The 20919-nt window shown below is 41.3% G+C and overlaps 1 protein-coding gene across 3 annotated transcripts in view; it reads right to left on the reverse strand.

Moving 5' to 3' along the window:
* Positions 1-439: 439 nt before the first annotated feature.
* LOC139468148 (protein N-terminal asparagine amidohydrolase-like) overlaps positions 440-20919 on the reverse strand; it is a 638951-nt gene continuing 618471 nt past the window's right edge. For all 3 annotated transcript variants that reach the window (XM_071249923.1, XM_071249922.1, XM_071249924.1), the window contains one exon: positions 440-691. In XM_071249923.1, the coding sequence (XP_071106024.1) occupies positions 527-691 (165 nt within the window). In that variant the 3' untranslated portion in view covers positions 440-526. The remainder of the gene's footprint in view (positions 692-20919) is intronic.

The following is a 20919-nucleotide window of genomic DNA, read 5'->3' on the forward strand; positions in this document are numbered from 1 at the left end:
TTCGTTTTGTTCACTAGAATGGGTCGTAGCAAGGATATTCGTGAATGACCATGCAGTCAAACTCTCTGACCATTCTCAATGTATACTAAAACGCTGAGTTCAAGATTAAAGGGTCTAAAGGATAAGATTCCAAGGGGTCCCACAACAAAATGTGGAAGTAGTCCATCAGTGTTAACATAATTTCAAGTACACGGTCTCGTGAAAAACATATGCACGTCAAACTGTGTCGTCTCGTCCAATGGAAAAGCACTATATCGTGTAAACTTCAAATTAAAAAGATATTCCATATAGTCTAATAGTGACGACAACAGTTTGTGATGTTATGACGTCACGCACAGTAATGCATTTTCTGAAGAGTGAGCTAAAAGCATTCGCCAATAAAATGACTGATTTAATAATTTATGTTTGCATAAATTCATTTAGACATAAAATAGGCAATAATTCACAAAACGTTTCTCCTAAATCAATCAATATCTTCATTATGCAAAAGGTGACGATGCCAAAAAAGTTCAGCATGTTTAACTTGTCACATCAAAGTCCAGATGCCCGAAAGTTCTTTCTTGTAACATCGAGCTTTTCCATATTTGAACATAGTCAAGAGTGGATCAGGATGGTCTCGTATCTGCTGTAAGCATTCTCTTGTACGAGTTGCAAAGTCATTTGGTTCCTGAGCAGGAGATGTTGATAGATTCTGAAAAGACAGCATTTACTCTTATAATTATATCTTTTAATTCGAAGACGATCATGTATGTAGATTCATCAGCAAAAATTGTCACCTTGCAACTGTTACCATTTTTTTGGTCAAGGTATTGAAAGGTATTTGTGTGAATGCAAATACAAGAGAGGTAAAAGTATTTACAGCTCAAAATTTGGTACGGATATAGAATAAATTGTTGCACAAAAATCAATCGCTGAAATAAGGAACCGACTATTTGATATTCTTGGTGGGCCCTAGGGATTTATTGAAAAATATAAATCGTCCCAGAAAATGCTTGTAAGAAATTGTAATTATACTTCAGACTGCTGAAATAAAAAGAAATAAAATAATGATAATTTGTCTGCCACAAAAAACATATTGTTGCAAAATATTGCTTTGAAAAAACCCAACATATTTAGACTCATTGTTTTAATAAAAAAGATAACTGGTTTTGCAGTCGTAGCTGAAAAAATATAGACTCCACACTTCCAGTAACGCCATAACTCACCAGTGCACATGTTTATATTCATCTGGTTGACTGCAACATGTTTTCCTTTGCATTTTATATCTGACAATCAATGTGGCTTTCCAAGACTTAATTCCGTTCAATATCTATGTTGATATGTACTTAAACGTGATACATATTTTATCTTCATTGTGTTTGTTTAATGTAGTGTCAAAATCAAATGGCTCCAAATAATACAAGCATGAAATACTCACATCCCCCGTGAATATGACATGTCGGGTGTGTGCAATGCATTAGCTCCTGCGAACTATGTTCACTGGGCCTTTTTGTAAAGAAATTTAGTACGTTTTTCAAGATCTGCTCCGGAAACGAGGACTACCTCCATTTTCAGTCTAAATCAAAGTCGTTGCCATGGAAACTCGAAAAATAACTTTTTTAAAAATCCCAAACTATCAAAAGGCACCACTTCACCACTAGATCTATCTATGTGCCAAGTTTGGTGAAGAAATATGTTACAAGATCTGCTCCGGAAACGAAATGTGATGGACGGACGGACGGACGGACGGACGGACGGCACCCATTCCTATATCCCCCTTCCACTTCGTGGCGGGGGATAATAATACAATATGTAGCTATTTTCAATCGAAAAACATTTTATTGGAGCACTAGTGACCACTATTAGATAGCAGCCATTTCATTTTGACACTACCGGTACATTACACAAACTCAATATGTAATTAAACAAAAGAGAAACAAGTTTCCAACATGCATTTATCCCCTAAAAACTGACGACTGGCTATACTGCACCTATTAACCAAACATACTTCCAACTTTTCTTTGCTTGGAACATCAGTTTCTGATACATGTACAGACATCAAGAGAATTAATCACAACTGACTGTATACAGTGAAGACTGTATACATGTGAAAACATGACATCACATGTGCACATTGGGGGCAAGCAGGTTACCTTTAGCCTGCAGAAATGTTTTAGCATAAGGCGCTGTAAAGAGGGTGGGTGATTTCAAACAGTCAGGTGCTTCATTAAACAAGGGCCAATTGAAGAAATATTTTGCACATTTATTCCTGAAAAAATATACACATTATCATGGCGTTTTTATTTGCCGATAAATGTAAATCATGAAACATTTCAGTAAACTTATTATCCAAACATTAAACAGACAAACCCTTAATTTTCAAGATAATTATGTCAGTTGCAGAAATACGAACATTCGGCTTAATCTAACGTGTCATGTTATAAAATTTCCAGGAAACAATTAATAACTTATATATACTCTTCAAAATAAGAAACTTGACACTGACTTTCAAAATGTAATATAATGCGATTGTTTCAAAATAGGACACAGAAACCATAATTGAAACACTGTTTGAAGATCAATGTACACAATGTTCAAAACATTAATCGTGTCACCTAGACAGACACACGTACACCATACAGTTAATGTCACAGGGGTACAGAAAATGTCAGTATCGGTTGTGCCCACCACGTGCATCAATCACCGATTGACACCGACGACCCATAGATGCAATCAAGTTGTCAATAACACGCTGTTGGATGTGCTGTCATTCATGCTGAAGTGCATCAAGAAGCGCCGGAAGTGTTTGGGGCGGTGGAATCCTTCTGCGAACGCGTCGATCCAACTCGTCCCACAGATGCTCAATCGGGGACAAATCTGGTGACCGGGCTGGCCAAGGTAATGTCTGGATGTTGTTGTGCTGTAAGAAGTCCTGACAAACACGTGCAATATGCGGTTGAGCATTGTCCTGATGGAACTGTCCGCCATGAACGTTGATGTGAGGAAGAACGTAAGGCTGTAGGATCAAGTCTCTGTAACGCACACCTGTCAATGCACCTGCCACATGCACGAGAGGCGTCCTACCACCGTGATGAATTCCGGCCGATACCATGACACACCCGCCGCCAAATGGGACAACCTGCTGCACACAGTTGGGGGCGTAACGTTCACCCCGACGTCTGTAGACACGTGCGCGCCCATCAGCACGTGTGAGAAGGAAACGGGACTCGTTAGTAAACAGTTCATTTCTCAACCTTGCATGAGCCCATCTAACCCTCTGTTGGCACCAAAGCAGACGGTCCGCCAGATGACGTGGGGTCAATACATGATGTCGAACAGGGCTTCGTGCAAAAAGTCCAGCCTCCCTCAGTTGCGTACCGTTTGATCTGATATTCTGCGTACCTCAGGGATCTGTGTGGTTGTAGACGTGGCTGTGGTAGTGCGGTCTCGGAGGTGTCGCAGCCGGATGTATCTATCTTGTGCTTGGGTTGTCACCCTTGGTCTGTCGTCAACTCTGTTGGTGTTGTTGTATCAGGTCCACAGTACGGAGATTGTCTGTCTGGATACGCCAAAGTGCCTGGCCAATTCTTTGCTGAGTTGCTCCAGCTTGTAATCTCCCAATGGTGTTGTTCCGTTCAGCTGCATTCAATCTTGGCATTCTGTCACCGCCTCTACTGCCGTTATAAGGACTGTATGAACAGCCGTTGATGTGGATTTTTATACCCTTTCAGCAGGGGGGCCTGCATGCCTAAATGCAGGATCCTGTGCTGCACGTTTTTTACAGGCGGTTGCGTTTGGATGAAGCTGTAAAATTGATCCCCAAACGCTACGTTTATGTGCTTTGCATGTGTTTTTCGCGAGTTATAGACACATCATCTTTCTGTTTGACTTATTTGGTTCTCATTTAATGTAATTATTTTAGATATTTGGCAAAAAGTGGTTTTACATCTGTCAAGTTTCTTTTTTTGAAGAGTATATATTCATCAGTCCTAATTTCAAGTGTTTAATATTAGTTGAATATTTACGATATAAGAAATCCCATATCATGATGCTAGCAGACAAACAAAAATCAAAGAAGGCGCGCTTCGCCCGACCTCAGCATAACTTATGAAACCGGGTTTGTGATGTAAAACACAAGGTCCAACACAGGCAACGAGTGTGAGTCTTTATTGCCAGAGTAGATAACGATACCCTGTACTGTACAAAATAATAACATTACAAAAAAACAATAGTACACAGGTTTCATACACATAAATATTCATACAATACAAAGCAACCATTTATTTCATTAAACATACGTTTATATTCCGTACATGAACAACTCCATCCCGACATTACTTTTAAGATACAATATAGACATGATCCATGGTTGTAAAATACATTGAACATTACAAATACAATTACCTCTTTCTTGAAACTACTATATCAATTCAGTAACAGATTATACATGATGATACACCTTTTACAATATATGTTTCGAGACATGACACACATGTAAATTACCCGTTACCTGTGGGTGACACTGGGGTTTTTATGGTCTCCAAGCAGCCACCTTGCGTGGTCGCTGTGCAGCCATCACCACACTCCTATATATACAATCAACTATGAATAAATATACGATATAGAATTCAATAGAAGCTTTGTAGAGCATATCACTGAATCTATACTAACTACACACTGTTATACAATGTTTGACATTGCATACAAATCCCGTACTTACAGAATTATAAAAACCAATGCATTCACTCAATAAACATTCACACACAGAAATATAGGGGAATGTTACTAGACCTATTTAATTTCTAACTTTGCAGTATGACAACACAATCACTATACCAGAGATAAGCAGATATATCTTCAGAAGCTGGCACAGTTCCTGCATCACCTTTCCTGTAAAATTGGCTCCTTGATCGGAATGGATTCTTTTGGGAAGACCATAATGGATGATAAAGTAGCTGAAAAAGACTTCTGCTGTTGTTTTTGCTGTCATGTTCTTGGCTGGGTAGGCTTGGGCGTAGCGAGTGAAGTGATCTGTCACAACCAAGACATGCTCTATTCCTCCTTTAGAGGGTTTTAGGGAAAGAAAGTCCATGCACACATGCTTGAGTGGATCGGAAGTCTTGATACTGATTAAAGGAGCTTTGATGTTGGTTGCAGTTTTCCTCCTCAGACAACGCTCACAATGTTTTAGGTGGGTCTCTACATCACGTGGTATCCATGGCCAGTAGAACCTGTCCCGTAGAAGTGATACAGTTCTGTCTCTTCCAGGGTGTCCAAAATTGTCATGGAGGCTCCTCAGTGCAGCAGTTCTTAATCGAGAGGGTAGAACTAGCTGTTCCCTCCATTAACACTGGCGTCTCTGTACAAAACTGACTGTAGTTAATCAGCAAGGATGTCATTTCAGGATCCTTCAGGTACTTGATCCGGTCTGGCCTTGCTCCATTCATAAAGCGTCTGATAAATTCTAGTAGGGCTTGATCTTTAGCCTGTGATCGTCTCCAGTCTCTGGCATTCTGTTCACACCTGTCTGTCAAGGTCTTCATCTTCAACTACATCTGCAGAGAGGCACAAACTTTCAACAAGGTTGGTCACATGGGTAGAATGACAAATAGCTGTGACATAATCTTTGGCAATCTCATCCATGTCATCAGTGTCTTCCTTGACTGTTAACCTTGACAGAGCATCGGCATCAGTGTTGGATTTCCCTGGGCGGCACTTAATGCTGAAATTATTGCTGGAGAGAGCTGCAAGCCATCTATGACCCATTGCATCCAATCGAGCAGAATTCGCTGAGGGTCGCTGCTTCAGTTCGTTGAAATCATTCTGTTGGGCTTCACTGGAATTACTGTTATATTTGTTTATCTTGTTAGTAATAATGACGTCATTTCTGGTCTATTTCTACCAAATAATGTCATTTCCTGTTAAAATGGATTTGTGACACTATTCCCGGTATTGATGTCCCTTCCGTTTCTCACTTCCGGTTCTGACGTCACTTCCCTTTTATTGGATAATGACCTTTCTTATGGTCTATTTCTACCAAAAAACGTCATTTCCTGATTGAAGGACCTTGTACTGCTATTTCCGGTTCTGACATCAATATGGTGATGACGTCACTTCCGGTTTCTATCGCTTCCGGCTCTGACGTCACTACCGGGCATCTACACCTAGTTCTTGAAGCAGTTGATACTCAAGGTGCTCCTAATCCATCCTACACCTAATAGACAGGATAATCAAGGGTGTAAACACCCTCTGATGCTGCCTGTGTTGGGTCCTTGCCCCCAAACTCCCCTGAGACTATGTTCTTGTTGGAAAGGGACTTTGATGGTGTCTACCAAGAGGTAGAATTGAGAGCTCTGATGGGACAGAGAAGTCTGTCTGAGTGATCCACTGGCGGCCCCAAGACAGGAATGGTAACTGTCTATGGCCCAACGACTACAAAATGCGGGAGCGATCTTAGAGTAAATGAGGTCCAATGTTTATCATGGGTGAGACTAGAATAGTACAGAGCATGGAGTTCTGAAACTCTTGCTGCTGTCACCATGGCTAGGAGGAAGGGGGCTTTCCTGGATTTTTGGAATGAGATTGCCTTTTTCAGGGGCTCATAGGGTTCTGTTAAAAATGCTAATAGCACAACAGATAAACTGAACCAAATTAAAAACTTCACAATCCTAAAATTTTAACATTTTGACCAGTTATCATTGTGGGCCCTTATTGTGTATTTAAACAGTAATGGCCATGTATTGTTTTCAGATAACACCCGTTTTTGTGCAGGTGAATCGATCAAAATCATGTGCACAGCACTATAGTGGCAAAAGTGGTTTTTCACGTGCAACTGGTCACGTGGCCATAATAACGCACGTGTTTTTAGGTATACAGTCATTAAAAGAAAAACACAAGAAAACAAAAGTCTTTACGGCCATTTGTCATGCCAGGCCTTTCAAATGTGCAACGTGAACGTGCCATCGGCATGTTGCAGAAGGGAACGTCCGTAGCTGAAGTCGCAAGGACGATGGATTGTAGTCCACGGACTGTTCATGATTTACAGACGCATCTACGGCAAACGGGTACCACCACTGATTGCCCTCGGCCAGGTCGACTACGTGTGACGTAACATGCAGAGGATCGTCAGATTGTCTTACGTCACCTCCGTAACCGATTTTTGACGGCTACATCAACCAGAAAGAAACTGTTTAGGGGTAGACTGAGTGTGCCATACTGCGGGCCGATTCTGACTCCATTACACAGACGTCAACGTCAATTGTGGGCACAGCGACACTTACGATGGACTCAAAGGAATTGGAATCAAGTCGTCTTCAGTGATGAATCCCGATTTAATCTTCGATTTGCTGATGGTAGGGCGAGGGTGTGGAGGCGCCGTCATGAACGTTACGCCCAGTGTTGTGTACAGGAAGTTGACAGATTTCAAGGCGGAAGTGTCATGGTGTGGGGTGCTTTCTGTGGCAATGCACGTTCCAGGCTTCTTGTCATCTGTGGCAACCTCAACGCTGCTGCTTAACGCGACCAGGTACTGGCACCAGAACTTCTGCCTTTCATGGCAACACATGGACCCGGTTTGATCTTCCAACACGACAATGCCAGACCCCACGCAGCAATTTTGACAAGGAATTTCCTTCAGAATGCAGGAGTCAACGTCATGGACTGGCCGTCAAGGTCACCCGACCTCAATCCCATCGAATACGTCTGGGATGCTCTTGGCAGAAGTCTGCGCACTCTCCAGAACCAACCACAGAATTTGCAAGATCTTGGCACCATTTTGCAGCAACAATGGCATCGTCTTCCCTATCATGTGTTCACAAGCATCACAAGGTCCATGCGGAGGCGTTGTGTGGTAGTTGTCAACGCACATGGTGGCCATACACGCTACTGAACTTGTGTGCCATCAGATTCTCGTGCTTGGGACTTATGATTTAAACTGTTGATGTTATTACCGAATACCGTAGGTGCTTGGAACAAATTATGGTTACCACCGTTAATTAAAATCCTTCTTTGGACATTAATGATTAAAAATTACCTTCTCTGATACATTTGTCCGTTGTATATCATATATGGGATAACTTTTAAAAATGTGAAGTTTTTAATTTGACTCGGTATAGATTCCACTTAAGGGAGATAAGAGGTGTACAAAACATCTTCCAGTAGGAATGATCTCATAAGTCTGTTTAGAATGGGATGGTTTCTAATTGAGAGACCGCATGTTGATATGAAGTGCCTATCTGTAACCTTCTATTGTCCCATGTCCTGACGTAGATGTAGGAGAAAGTCTGCTACCATATGGATGGGGATTATATTAGTATTTAATCCCTTGTCGTCTTCCCCACTGGACGAACTTCTATTATTATATATTAGGGAGGATGAAGGTCTCCATGATCTTGCCATAATTTCAGTTGCAAGTCCAGAGTACCCGCAAGTCTGCATCTTTGCGTGATAACTTCCAGGCAGCTGGATGTAGGCTGGGCAGATTGTTGTAGAAAATGTTTGACCTGATCTGTCTTCACAGATCTCAACAGAGAGGTAACTGGAGAGGCTCTTCCATTAATAGACTTAATAATTTTGGGAACCATGCTATTCTGATCCAGATTGGTGCTATCAAGACAATCATGCAATCCGTCTGACCTTGACTAGGATAGACCATGGTGGGAATGCATATGCAAATAGCCCTGTCCAAACCATTGATAGTGCATCGATCTGGTGAGCCATTGGATTGGGAACTGGACTGACATAAACTGAAAGTTGATTGTTTCGGCAGGTAGCAAGAGATCTAGATTGCGGTGTGTCCCTTTACTTGTTATCCAAGCAAAGATCTCGGGATGTAAGGTCCATTCTGTTGCCACTATTCTTCCCTGACGGGAAATGCTATAAGCAAGGATGTTCAGCTTCTCTGGAATATGTCTCGGTTCCATCCGGCAACTGATGGGGTCTGCCAAGGCAACAATCGTGTAGTCTCCATCATCAGAGAACTGAATCTGATTGCTCCTTGATTCTGAATGTATGCCACTACTATGGTGTTTTCCGTGGCTATGAGGATGCTCAATAGAAAGAATTCTACCATGACATTGATGAATGCTTGATTCTGATTGGCTAAAAAGAGGTTTCCTTTTTGCTACGGAAACCCCTTTCAAATATATTAAGCCTTTTCACAAAAAAAACGTGCGTATGAATACATAGATAGCCTACATATCGATTCATAGAAAATGGCTTCTGATCGAATACCCCGATATAAACTGTAAAACATATCTATATTTCCTCTAATACACGCTGGATCTCTAATACCAGACAGGTCTCTAATACACGCCGAGTCAAGGGCTCTCGCGAAATTAATAGACGGCGTAGTGTCAAATAGAGGAAATACGGTAGTTTGATATCGGATGTTTGGGGCATTCTAGGCCGCAACCCTGACTGCTTCTTTGATGACATTAAAAGATTTTATGAAGGCATATCTTTTGCATACAAATGAAATGTTTATGAAACCGTTCGAGAAATGTTCTATGGTGACCAGAATCGGAATAATTTAAGCTATTTCCTCATTGAAACAACCGACAATGGAAGTAAAATGTAACATTATAAAAATTGTTTGAATTTTTTTATTCATGACAACATGTTTACAAACCTTTTTGTGATCGATATTCGTTGCCATCTCCGTCAACCACCACCGTTAAAATTTGTCAGGAGGGGATTTGAAAGTCCATCAGAAAACACTCCCCTTCGAAAGTCCACGAAAACCATGTTCCAACTGAAGTGACAGCTTATCAAACTTGATGGAATTCATTTCAGAACACGCACAATTAATAAAATCATACACAATCCACTATTTCTGGGACACAAATGTCTAAGTTCTGTCACTATTCGGTTTTGGATCCGTGAAATCTTGAAATTAATAGGTCACACCATGCAGATTCCTTGTTTCAAAATATCCGGCTCGTCTGCTGCCTAAAACACGGCTGTTCAGTCATACTCAGTCACATTGGTAATCATATGGATGTACCAACAGGCTCGATCAATCCCAGGTAATCTACCTGTTAATGTTGAACCACATCATAGATCGGGGTTGTCATCTTGCTTCTTTCTAAAACTCTTTACCAAGAACGTAAACACTGATTGTCAGCCATTGACAGCTGTGAGGTGTGAGTAACCGTGATGTAGGTCAAGTTCTGCCACATCCAAGTTCGGGGTGGAGAGGCATTTATTTTGATTTTATTATTGTTTACTGGGGGTAATTCCTAACTAAATAATAACACTTACACATGTTAAATGTATAATAGAATGTTAATTCATAAAGTTTGCTGTAGAAATACATTCGTTTAGCATTTTAAAACCCTTTTCTATTACCCGTCACCCCTACAATGGAAATGATGGCATGTTCGATTTCCAAGAAATGACCGCTCGCACAAAATTCCGAGAAATAGACAGCCAGTCCACAGTGTACAACAGTGTGCAACAGTTTGGTGGAAAGTAAAACATCTCTCTTAGGACTAAGTTAGGAGTGTTAATTGTCAACTTCTTTTGAAAAACTATGTGTTTTGAACACTTATTATGAACTAGTCACGACTATAGTGTTTTTAATCTTGGACTTTAGTAATAATTGTTACATATATAACACCTGTGACCACTTTTCGGAATGTTCTAAGATAGCGGGCTTGTGCACTTGTGTTATTACGCGTTGCAAGAGAGCGCCGTTTTCAAAGCGTTGTTGCTGTCATGGTAGAATGGAGATAAACCTACTGTGTTTTGAAATTTGATGTAGTCCCACTGCAGAATAGATACCTCTTTATTATAATTCGGAACCTCGCGCTAAAGCGCTCGGTTCAAAATTATAATAAAGAGGTATCTATTCTGCAGTGGGACTACATCAAATTTCAAAACACAGTAGGTTTATCTCCTAAGCGTATTACTCATGCCAGGATGGTGTAATGAATAGCCTTCATTTCCCTCCGAATCTGACGCATCTGTAATCAGATGGTGTTCGAGCATCGGAGAAGTCAGGGGAATGTCGCTCATCACATGCTCTCTTTGAGTCCACCAAAGCAGGTCCCGTAATAAATAGGGAGGTAACTGAGTCTTGAACTTTAAGGTGTGGGGTCGTAATGAGTTGATCCATGTCTGTAGGGGACGTAACATCAACCTTCCTTTGAAGATCATATCCTGCAGAGACATAAGGTTGCCTTGAAGAGATATCCACCACCTTAGAGACCTGCTGGGTTGAATTGATAGGGATTGAATCATCATAATAGTCTTGACCAATCAATCCTCTGGTGGACATAGATATCCCTTGTGGAGTTGGAAATGCACTCCTATGTATAGGATGCCTTGAACTAGAGTGGTCTCGGATATGGAGGGAATGACTAGGAAGCCTTGGTAGGTCATAAGCTGGACCATAAATAGCATGTTCTGGTGTAACTGAGCTTCCTCTTGGTCTGGTGCCAGGAAATCGTCCACATACCCATGGAAGGTGGGCAAACCTGATGACTGGCGCTGTAATCCTGGTGAATAAACAAGGGGCTATTGATATCCGAATGGCAAGACCTGGAACTTGTAACGTTGTCCATTAATTGTGAAGCGCAGGTATTTCCATGATGGGACGTAAAGATAGCCAGCTTGTAGGCCGAGGCTGATGAGCCAATCTCCAGTCCTCAAAGTTGACCGCAATTTCCGTACGGATTCCATTTTGAACTTTGGAGGAGGTACCATGAATTTCTTGTTGATGGTCTTTAAGTAGATTATCATCCTCATGCCAGACGTATTCTTTTTTCGGAACTAGGAACACTGGAGTATAAAAGAGCCGCTGTCACTAACTTGGCACCGACTAGATTTAATCTGCGTCCGATGGCTTGAAATTTCAGGATGGGATGTTTCTTGAAATGTAGTTTGTATCCGTGAACCACAACGTCTGGAATCTAGCGGTCGGGCGTAATCTGCTTTAACTTTATTGGCTTATGACAGAAGACGCCCTCCCACTGGCCCCGGAGTTGGTATTATGTTGAAAGACGGTAGGCGTAATAGCAGTTCATAGACATAACCAGGTCGAAAAGGTCTAAAATGGTGGAGTGGTTGGAGAGGAAGTCAGAATCTACGTTCACCTCTGCCACCTGGATTTGTTGAGATGATGTAGGAGCATGACATCCTCCGTATTCCGTCATCTTAGATGGTGAATTTTCTGTCAAATGAGGTTGGAGTACAGACATAAGATGATAAAACTCCTCAATGAGTCCCACAAAGGTGTATCCATCTGTATAATCCAACTGGGGTGAAACGTCAGACTGATTAATCTCCTCATATAGGTCCGATTCCGCCTCCAAATGACTGTAGGTAGCTCCTGGGAGGGGTTGATGTTCGTAATAGTCTATACACTAAACGTGTTACCCGTGCAGTTTATCATCCGCTGGTGTCCAGGATTTTGTTATGAGTAAGGTCCGTGCAGCTTGTGATGACTGCCTGTGTATAACGGAGCCCGTAGAGTAATCTTCGTCTCGGTCGGTTGGCCGGGCCCATGTGGTCCATACGGGGTACCGTCGGTAGATGGCAACCATACGGTAGGCCGCTCAGCTGGACAATCGGCTGCTTTACTGTGGTGACCGTATGGTGTCTTTAGCTGTGGAGATCTAGATGCCTGTGTATCACGATAGGGTAAACCTTGAGAGCTTCTACCCAGCTGGTTGGATGGCTGGTCAGTGGTCAGCGGCTGGGGTCGGCCGTATGGCTATGGCTGTGGTCTAGATGCCTGTGTCTCACAGTAGGGTAAAGCTTGGGAGCTTCTACCCAGTTGGTCCTTAGGGTGGCTTGGTTTGTTTGTTTTTGTTTAAATTTTATTCAGATTGAAATGGATTGTGAACAAGTTATCCAACTTAGGACTCCCTCTCCATAGTATTTACAAAAAGCTTGTACAGTAAATCATATACAAGGAAAACAGAAAAGAAGATGAGTGTATAGTTATAAATAAATGTATAAATGAGTCTAGTATATTTACATAAAAATGTTACCCAAATCTCTTTGTATGACTTATAAACATTTGCACTGCCTTAAAGATATGTTGATTTTCCATAATGGACAAACATTCATTCAAACTTAAATCTAATTTAAAGGGGCACTGATCTAACGCAATTCCCCGGGACTGGTTGTTGCCTTTGTTATTGTTTTTTCCAAGTGAGTACCCGGATGTATAGCAGAAATCTAGACTAGTTCGCGACCTGTGCTGCGCCTTTCGTTTCGTAAGCGCATGGGTCACTTTTATGGATACCGGTAGTAATAAGGGCGTATGGTCACATTGATCAACAAAATGTGATGTTTGTAGGCTCTTTTGATCGTCTTAATCAATCTGGACAGATTTTTCAAAATGACTGAACTATTTACACATTTTATAAATTGCCTGAGAGAATCACATTTTACAAATTGACGGTAATATATACATGCTTACAAAGGAAAAGACCTGTGAAAACAATGTCTATCGCGCATTGAAGAATTTCCCAACCAAGACGTAGAGAAACAAGAACGAATCGGTTCAAATGAAGGAAAACAAAATAATGCAAATACCATAATTACAACCTACCAAATTTATGTGTATAAATTTTAGGCAGCTTCCTTGTTCGAGGAATGTATCCGTGAATATCCACACAAAGGAACAATATCCCACTCGTCTGCAGCTGTATAAAGAAACTTATTCGATGTCACGTGTCTCTGTAACAATCAAATATTTTAAAATATATGTATCCTTTCGGGATATTATAATCCGTGTTCGTTTCTCAACTGATCACTTGGATTGTTTCAGGTGTTTCACATAGGTGTCAAGTCTCAAGGGTCGGCTGAAAAAGCCCACGTGACAACTATTTTCATAACGTCCACGGTTCTTGAAAATCCATTGAGTGATAGATAACAATGATCAATCAATCAACGCATTATCAGTTAACCCTTTGAACAAAGTATGTTGTTTTTACATCGGCACTTCACGCTATGATATGACCTTTGTCAGGTAATCTAAGTGGTGCTACGACTAACTGTACCTGTAATAAATTCATTAACTGAGCATCATGTGAATGACGACAAATACACAAGTGTAGGGTTAGACGAGAAAACGTGGATGACAACAAGGGAGTAGTAATCGTATTATCAACGCAATCCGAAATCCGAAAATGCTTTCACTGCATGGATACTTTTTTTAGTATTAAACTATAACTATCTGGGGTATTTCCAAATGACGACATCCGATGAGCTCCGCCGTTCTTTTTGTCTGTTTGTTTAGGCTGAAGAAATTAATTAACATGCGCCCTTTGTCGAAATCTTTATAGATCACAGTTAACCAATCAGTGTTTATGCAAAAATGCGTAAAACAAATATTGCCTCCAGCCTCCAAGTTTATTTAGCTGTCCTTGCAGACGGTAGCCCAGTCTCTGGTCACGCTCAGTTGCGTTGCGTATCATCCGGGTACTCACGGGGAAAAAAACAATAACAAAGGCAACAACCAGTCCGGAGAATTGCGTTAGATCAGTGCCCCTTTAACATTGTTGTTCACAGCGTTCTGTAAAATGTCCCGAATTATAATTAACATAGACTTTCTTTGGTGGACATTCAATGGACACTCTAATAAATGCGTTTTCACATGGATTACCACTTTGACATATTGGATCACATTTGATCTCTATTCTGTATAAATCATAATTTAACTGGCTTTTCATGTATCTTAATCAAGTATGATAAATATTTGACTTTCTAACACCATAAGAAAAATCTGGAGGTGCAATACCTTGCTCTTTTTGTATTTATGACTTAAACTGGGATGTAGATGTACAATTTCTACCTGCTGCAGGAATAGTGTTCCATAACCTTACAGTTGATGGAATAAAAGAAGATCCCTATGATCCGCTTGTGTCGGGACATGACGAAATGTGAAAACTGTCAGCGAACCAATGCCAAATCCGTGGTAGACGTATAGGCACACCTGTTCTGTATCACGTAGGACAGGTTGAATATAAAAAAAATTGGTCTAAAAGGTTGTACCGTATGAATCGTTTCCATCTCTTAGGCTTCCAGACTTCCAGACTGTCGGAATAATCGGGTCTGGACCAGACAATGCAATGATTGATATCACAAGCATCAGACTTGGGTGGAGAGTAAGTCTTCCTGCATTCTGACTATTTGCGTATTAGCTTCATAATGTCTTTGGTCAAACTTGATAATCCGGAAGTGGAGCATCATGTGTTCTATACACCCTCCGCTTCAATGGAGGTAAGGGTAGTCGTTCATCATGTCTGAGCTTGAGCAGACTTTCCGACATCTGGTCGACTACCTTGCCTGCATATTTCGGCCAAGGCAAATGTCTGGTGGATGTGTTGAGATGATGTAGGAGCATGACATCCCCCCATATTCTCAACATCTTGGGTGGCAATTCTGTGTCATAGGAGGTTGGAGTAAAGACATAAGATGGTAGAGTTCTTCTATCAACTCTATGAAGGTGTAACCTTCAGTGTAATCTCGCTGGGGTGATTCATCAGCCTGATCTTCACACTCTGTTTCCGCCTCCGAGTGACCTTGGGTAGCTCCCGTGGGAGTTGGATAATCATACTACTCCTCGTCTATCCCATGGGTTCGTTGTCCTCCAGTGTCCATGATTCCGGTATAATTTGCTGCTGTGTGACTTTAGATGGTCCATGAGTACTGGTAGCTGTGCGGTGGCTGTCCTCTTGGTCGATTGAACTGTTGACTGGATGATCCCGTGTAGCCCTAGCGGGAGCTTCCAGTTGGTGAAGATCATACGGTCGGCATGGAGTCGTAATTGTAGCCGTACGGTCGGCTGGTTGGACAATTGGTCGGTCGGCTGGGTAGCCGTGGGTGGCTGGCCCATGTAGTCCGTGTGACGACCGTACAGTGTCTTAACGACTGGCTGGCTGGACGGCCTGTCAGTCGCCTGGGTTGCCATGAAAGGCAAGCCCATGGAGTCTGCATAACCACTGTACAATGTCTTAATCAAGCATGTCGGCTGGCTGGATGGCTTGGTTGCCATGGACAGCTGGTCCTTGGACATCATGCAGCTCCCGTACTGTATTGTCTCACAGTAGAGCAAACTTGCTGGCTTATACCCGGCTGGTCGAATGGCTAGTCGCCTGGCTGATCAGTTGGCTGGCAGTATGGCTCAGCTTGCTGGTCATCTGAAGAAGGCCCAACATGTATGTGTATGAAGGTTGGAGAGATGGCACCCCTCTGCGGTCTCATGACCAGGGAATTCTTCTTTGCCAGAGCTATCTCCTTGATCTTATTCATCTCTTCATCCATCACCGAGAGCTACGTCTCAAACATGCGCTTCATCATCTCCTGCTGTTCTCATGGAGAGTACAGGAGATGATGGGTCAGCTGGAGAGGGAGACACTGAGGTGGAATCAGATTTCTTAGCTGTGATGTCTCTTGGCCTTGGTCATAGCCTTGGCCATCTTGGAGAAGGTCTTCTCTGATGTGTTGACTCACTTCTCACACCTCTTCTCTTGTTACATGATGTACCTCTACACTTCGTGCAGTTATCAAGAGAATCTCCCATGACCAAGAAAACAGCCACACTTCTAGCACCCCGGGGGTAGAGGGAGACTGCATGTTGAACTCACAAAGAGCACCAAGCACCAGCTATACTAACATGTGTGCTCTTACTCCAGCAGTAATATTAATGTATACCTATATGTCTCTTTTATTTTTATTAGAACTATTAGAATAATCTTAGAATAATGTGACTTACTACCAAGTGCTAGATTGTTACTACTATTACAATAGGTGTTGACTCCAACACACTAAGGAAAAAAGTGAGGTTGCTGCCATTATGACATCATGGATTGGGTAGTTTCAAGACTACTTGGTGACAACTAGTTGTGTGTGTAATTGGCAGTGAAGAGGACGTCTGTTAAAAATCTGAAAATTGTAGTTAGTGTGACTGAAGCCAAAATAAAGGATTTAGAGGAATAGTGATGTAATAGAGGTAGAAGTTTCATAAGAATTATGTATTTTCCTACCTCACATAAATCGGGCTTTGAGTTTATTTTCAGAAGAGTATATTTTATTAATTTTCGTCAAAATTTCATTCAATATTGTTTACAGTAACTTTGGCTAAATTGTGTATAAAGTGATCAGCAGATCGCACAACTAACCGTTATTTACAGCAACCACGGTCAGATTACTGCTACTGATGCCTTGAAACAAACTTTAGTAGCCAGAGAATGGATACATATATCATAAAAGCCATACTTTGACTCGTTAAAAGTCATTTTTGTGTCAATTTGTGTATGTCAACATAAAGTTTTTGCAATCGAAATACACATAGCGCAGGAAGTCCATATGCTGACTCGTCAAATTGTTTTAAACATAAAAATGTCCTGCAATAGGAATCAGCTGTACCAAAGTGTTATGCTTATGGTTCTTATAATTTTATGGTCGAGTCTCCTCTTAGTTCTGCTGTCATGAACTCTGCTGCTTAACGCTGGGGATATAGAGTCTAACCCTGGACCACCTAAATCAGCTACAGCATCGTGAGATCACATCCAGACCAGACTGTCCGCTCAAATGTATACGGTCAATGTGTTGTGACAGATAACTCGGACAGTCAAGCCATCACCCTCTCTGATCTCGCTATAACGCTTAGATCGATTCAGGCTCAGATCACATCGCTCAATGACAAACTCGAGACATTTACTTCTGACTACAGTCGCAGGCTAATAAATTTAGAGGAGGAAAATGAAACTCCAAAATCTAAAGTGCGTGATTTGGAAAATAAACCTGATAATATGGAACCCCAGTTTCGACATTGTAATCTTATTTTCCATGATATTCCCGATAGGCATGGCGAAACATGGGCTGACAGTGGAAGTTGTGTGAGATATTTTATGCATACTTCACTTCACGTTGAATCTGATGACAGAGGCCAGTGATCATGAAATTTTCTTTTTTCAAAGATAAATGACAGATTCTCAATGCTGCTTGGAAATATCTGAAAGGTAATACAGGTGTTACTGAAGATTTCGCTTCTCGATTGGCTCCCCTGATGATAATGGCACACGAGGACAACAAGATGTCTTATCTCAGCTATGATAAATTGATAATTGACGGCACTGTGTACACGTGGAATGAGGAGGCTTCAGATATACCACAGGTTGGGAAACGTCGGAACTGGAGTTCTGAATCACCTGGAACATCTGAACCGAGGGACAGTACATCTTATCAACATAAGTCCAAGTAGAGATGTGGCAGAGGCCCCAATGCCTTACTGTCTACTAGTGGCAGTGTAAACAACGCTATCAGTGTCATCAGCATCATTGGTACAGATGCCAATCCTCTACCAGTGAATCCACACACCGGAATAGACGATGTAATTTGTTTGTCAAATACAGCACCCAGTGTCAGTTCTCCAAACACTTATAACAGAAATATTGTGAATAATAATAATAATAATAATAATAATAATAATAATAATAATAATAATAATAATAAACAGATTCTGCTTGTCGAGTCCTTTTTTAATGATATCTGCATGTCCTTTGGACTTGACAAACGCAACATTTTTCATCTGAAACGTGGCAAGGTAGAGGAGAGAGGATCAGTCAGTTTACTTGGAGAAAGAGTTATTGACCATCTTGTTGAAGGTCAGGCCTATACATACTTTGGGATGCAGATAAGGGACAAACTCCAGAATGCCCATGGCAAGGAAAAGCTTTGGGCAGAGTACAAATGTAGACTTAAGAAAATCTGGAGTTCAGAGCTGAACGCTCGCAACAAAGTAAAAGCCATAAAAACTTATGCTGTGCCAGTCCTTTCATATTCTTTTGGTGTTGTTGATTGGACGAAACAAGAAATTCAGGGTATTGACACCCTCATACAAAGAATCATGTCAGACAATAGATCCCACCACCCTCGCTCTTCCCTCAATCGCTTATATTTACCAATCATTATGGGAGGACGTGGTTTGATTAATGTTGGGGCTCTTCATGATAGAATTGTTTTGGGCACTTATGCACACATTTATTTGTCTGATGATCCTGTTGTGAAGCATGTCAAGACTCATGATGAAAACAAGGCATTTCACAGTTTTCGTAAACGAGCCAAGGATGTGGGACATAATCTCAATGTCGATGTTGATTTTGTTGATGGTTCTGTACTGCTGAATGGTATAGAAATGAGTGTCAACCAAGCGAAGTGTTAGTCAGCCCAGACTCAGTTTTTCAAGGTGAGGCTATCTGAACAACCACTGCATCGAGTATTTGCAGTGTGTTGAGAAGATCAGCAATCCTGCAGAATCCTTTGCTTGGATGAAAAGTCGTCTGGCCTGAAAAGTGATACTGAAGGCTTTCTGTTTGCTGCTCAGGACGTGCTTGTGGTTTTGACACAGAGGTCCATCCATGGTACGACCTGGAATATGTAGAGGGCTTCATGGAAAATGATCAATAGAAAATTCTTTGGAATAGGGCAATAGGCCCATTTACAGCCTCAGACGTATCCAGGCCAGCAAACCTGATCTTGTTCTTTTTGATAAATCCAATGAAATCATATATATCATTGAATTTTCTGTCCCTTTGACACTAATGTGATTGACAAGATTGTGGAAAAACATGGCAAATATGCAGACCTTGTTTTCGAAATTTCACACTTGCATCCCAAGTACCAAGTTGTCTGACTCCCCATTGTTCTCCGTGCCTTAAGTTTGGTACCTCCCAACCTGTTGACTGACATTGGGAGAGTACCCGGGTTTGCTATCAGGAATACAGCCCTTCTGACAATCTGGGTAATACAGAAGGCTGCAGTGTTGGGGTGTTTTCACATTCTCCAAAAAGTTCTGGGTGGGTTTGACTAGGCAGCGCTTCCTGGGAGACGTCACATTCACTGTCTGCGCTGCGTGTAGAGGGGGCAAGGGCCCTGAGCTGATGAGCCTAACCAGCCCGACTGTGCCAGGATCACCCAAACCTTCTTTGTTGCATTTTTTATTTTAATCTGTAAATAATAATAAACAAGCAAAAAATACTCACATATGACATGTCTGGTTATGTGCAATGCATTAGCTCCTGTGAACTATGTTCACTGGGCCTTTTTGTAAATGGCCTAATTGCAGCACTAAAAAAAGTTATTACTGGTGTTGTTTTGCCATCTGCAGTTTATGATAGAATATGTAACTGAATTTGTAATGAGTAAGGATGAGACATATGGACGAACAACTTCTCTATTACAAAAGGGAGGGATGGCTTCGGTGTAGGTTCTAACACCCTTATCTAGCAAGTGAAGTACCGAGTATGGTTGACAAGAATATATAGTGTTTATACAGTTGTGTAGGTTTAAGATCAGTTACACTGTTGTATTTGTAATGAGTTGTGTTTCTGCATGAAGTTAGTCAGTGAATGCAACAACTGTGTCCATGATACTTTTGGAGGAACATACACTGAAGCGATGCAGAACTTACCAACAAGAAAGGAAATGTATTCAATACTGTGAGACGACATAATGTGCCAAGTTTGGTGCAGAAATATGGTACGGTTTTCAAGATCTGCTCTGGAACGAGCACTACCGCCATTTTCAGTCTAAATCAAAGTCGTTGCAATGGAAACTCGAAAAATAACTTTTTAAAAAAATCCCAAACTATCAAAAGGCACCAGTTCACCACTAGACCTATCAATGTGCCAAATATGGTGAAGAAAAATGGTATGTTTTTCAAGATCTGCTCCGGAAACGAGGACTACCGTACCCCATTTTCAGTCTAAATCAAAGTCGTTGCCATGGAAACTCTAAAAAAATTTTTTTAAATCCCAAACTATCAAAAGGCACCAGTTCACCACTAGACCTATCTATGTGCCAAGTATGGTAAAGAAATATAGTATGGTTTTCAAGATCTGCTCCGGAAACGAGGACTACCGCCATTTTCAGTCTAAATCAAGGTCGTTGCCATGGAACCTCAAAAAGATTATTTTTTTTAAA

This window comes from Haliotis cracherodii, unplaced genomic scaffold (assembly GCF_022045235.1).
Source record: "Haliotis cracherodii isolate W230 unplaced genomic scaffold, xgHalCrac1.p SCAF_2, whole genome shotgun sequence".
NCBI classification, from domain to species: Eukaryota; Metazoa; Mollusca; class Gastropoda; order Lepetellida; family Haliotidae; genus Haliotis; species Haliotis cracherodii.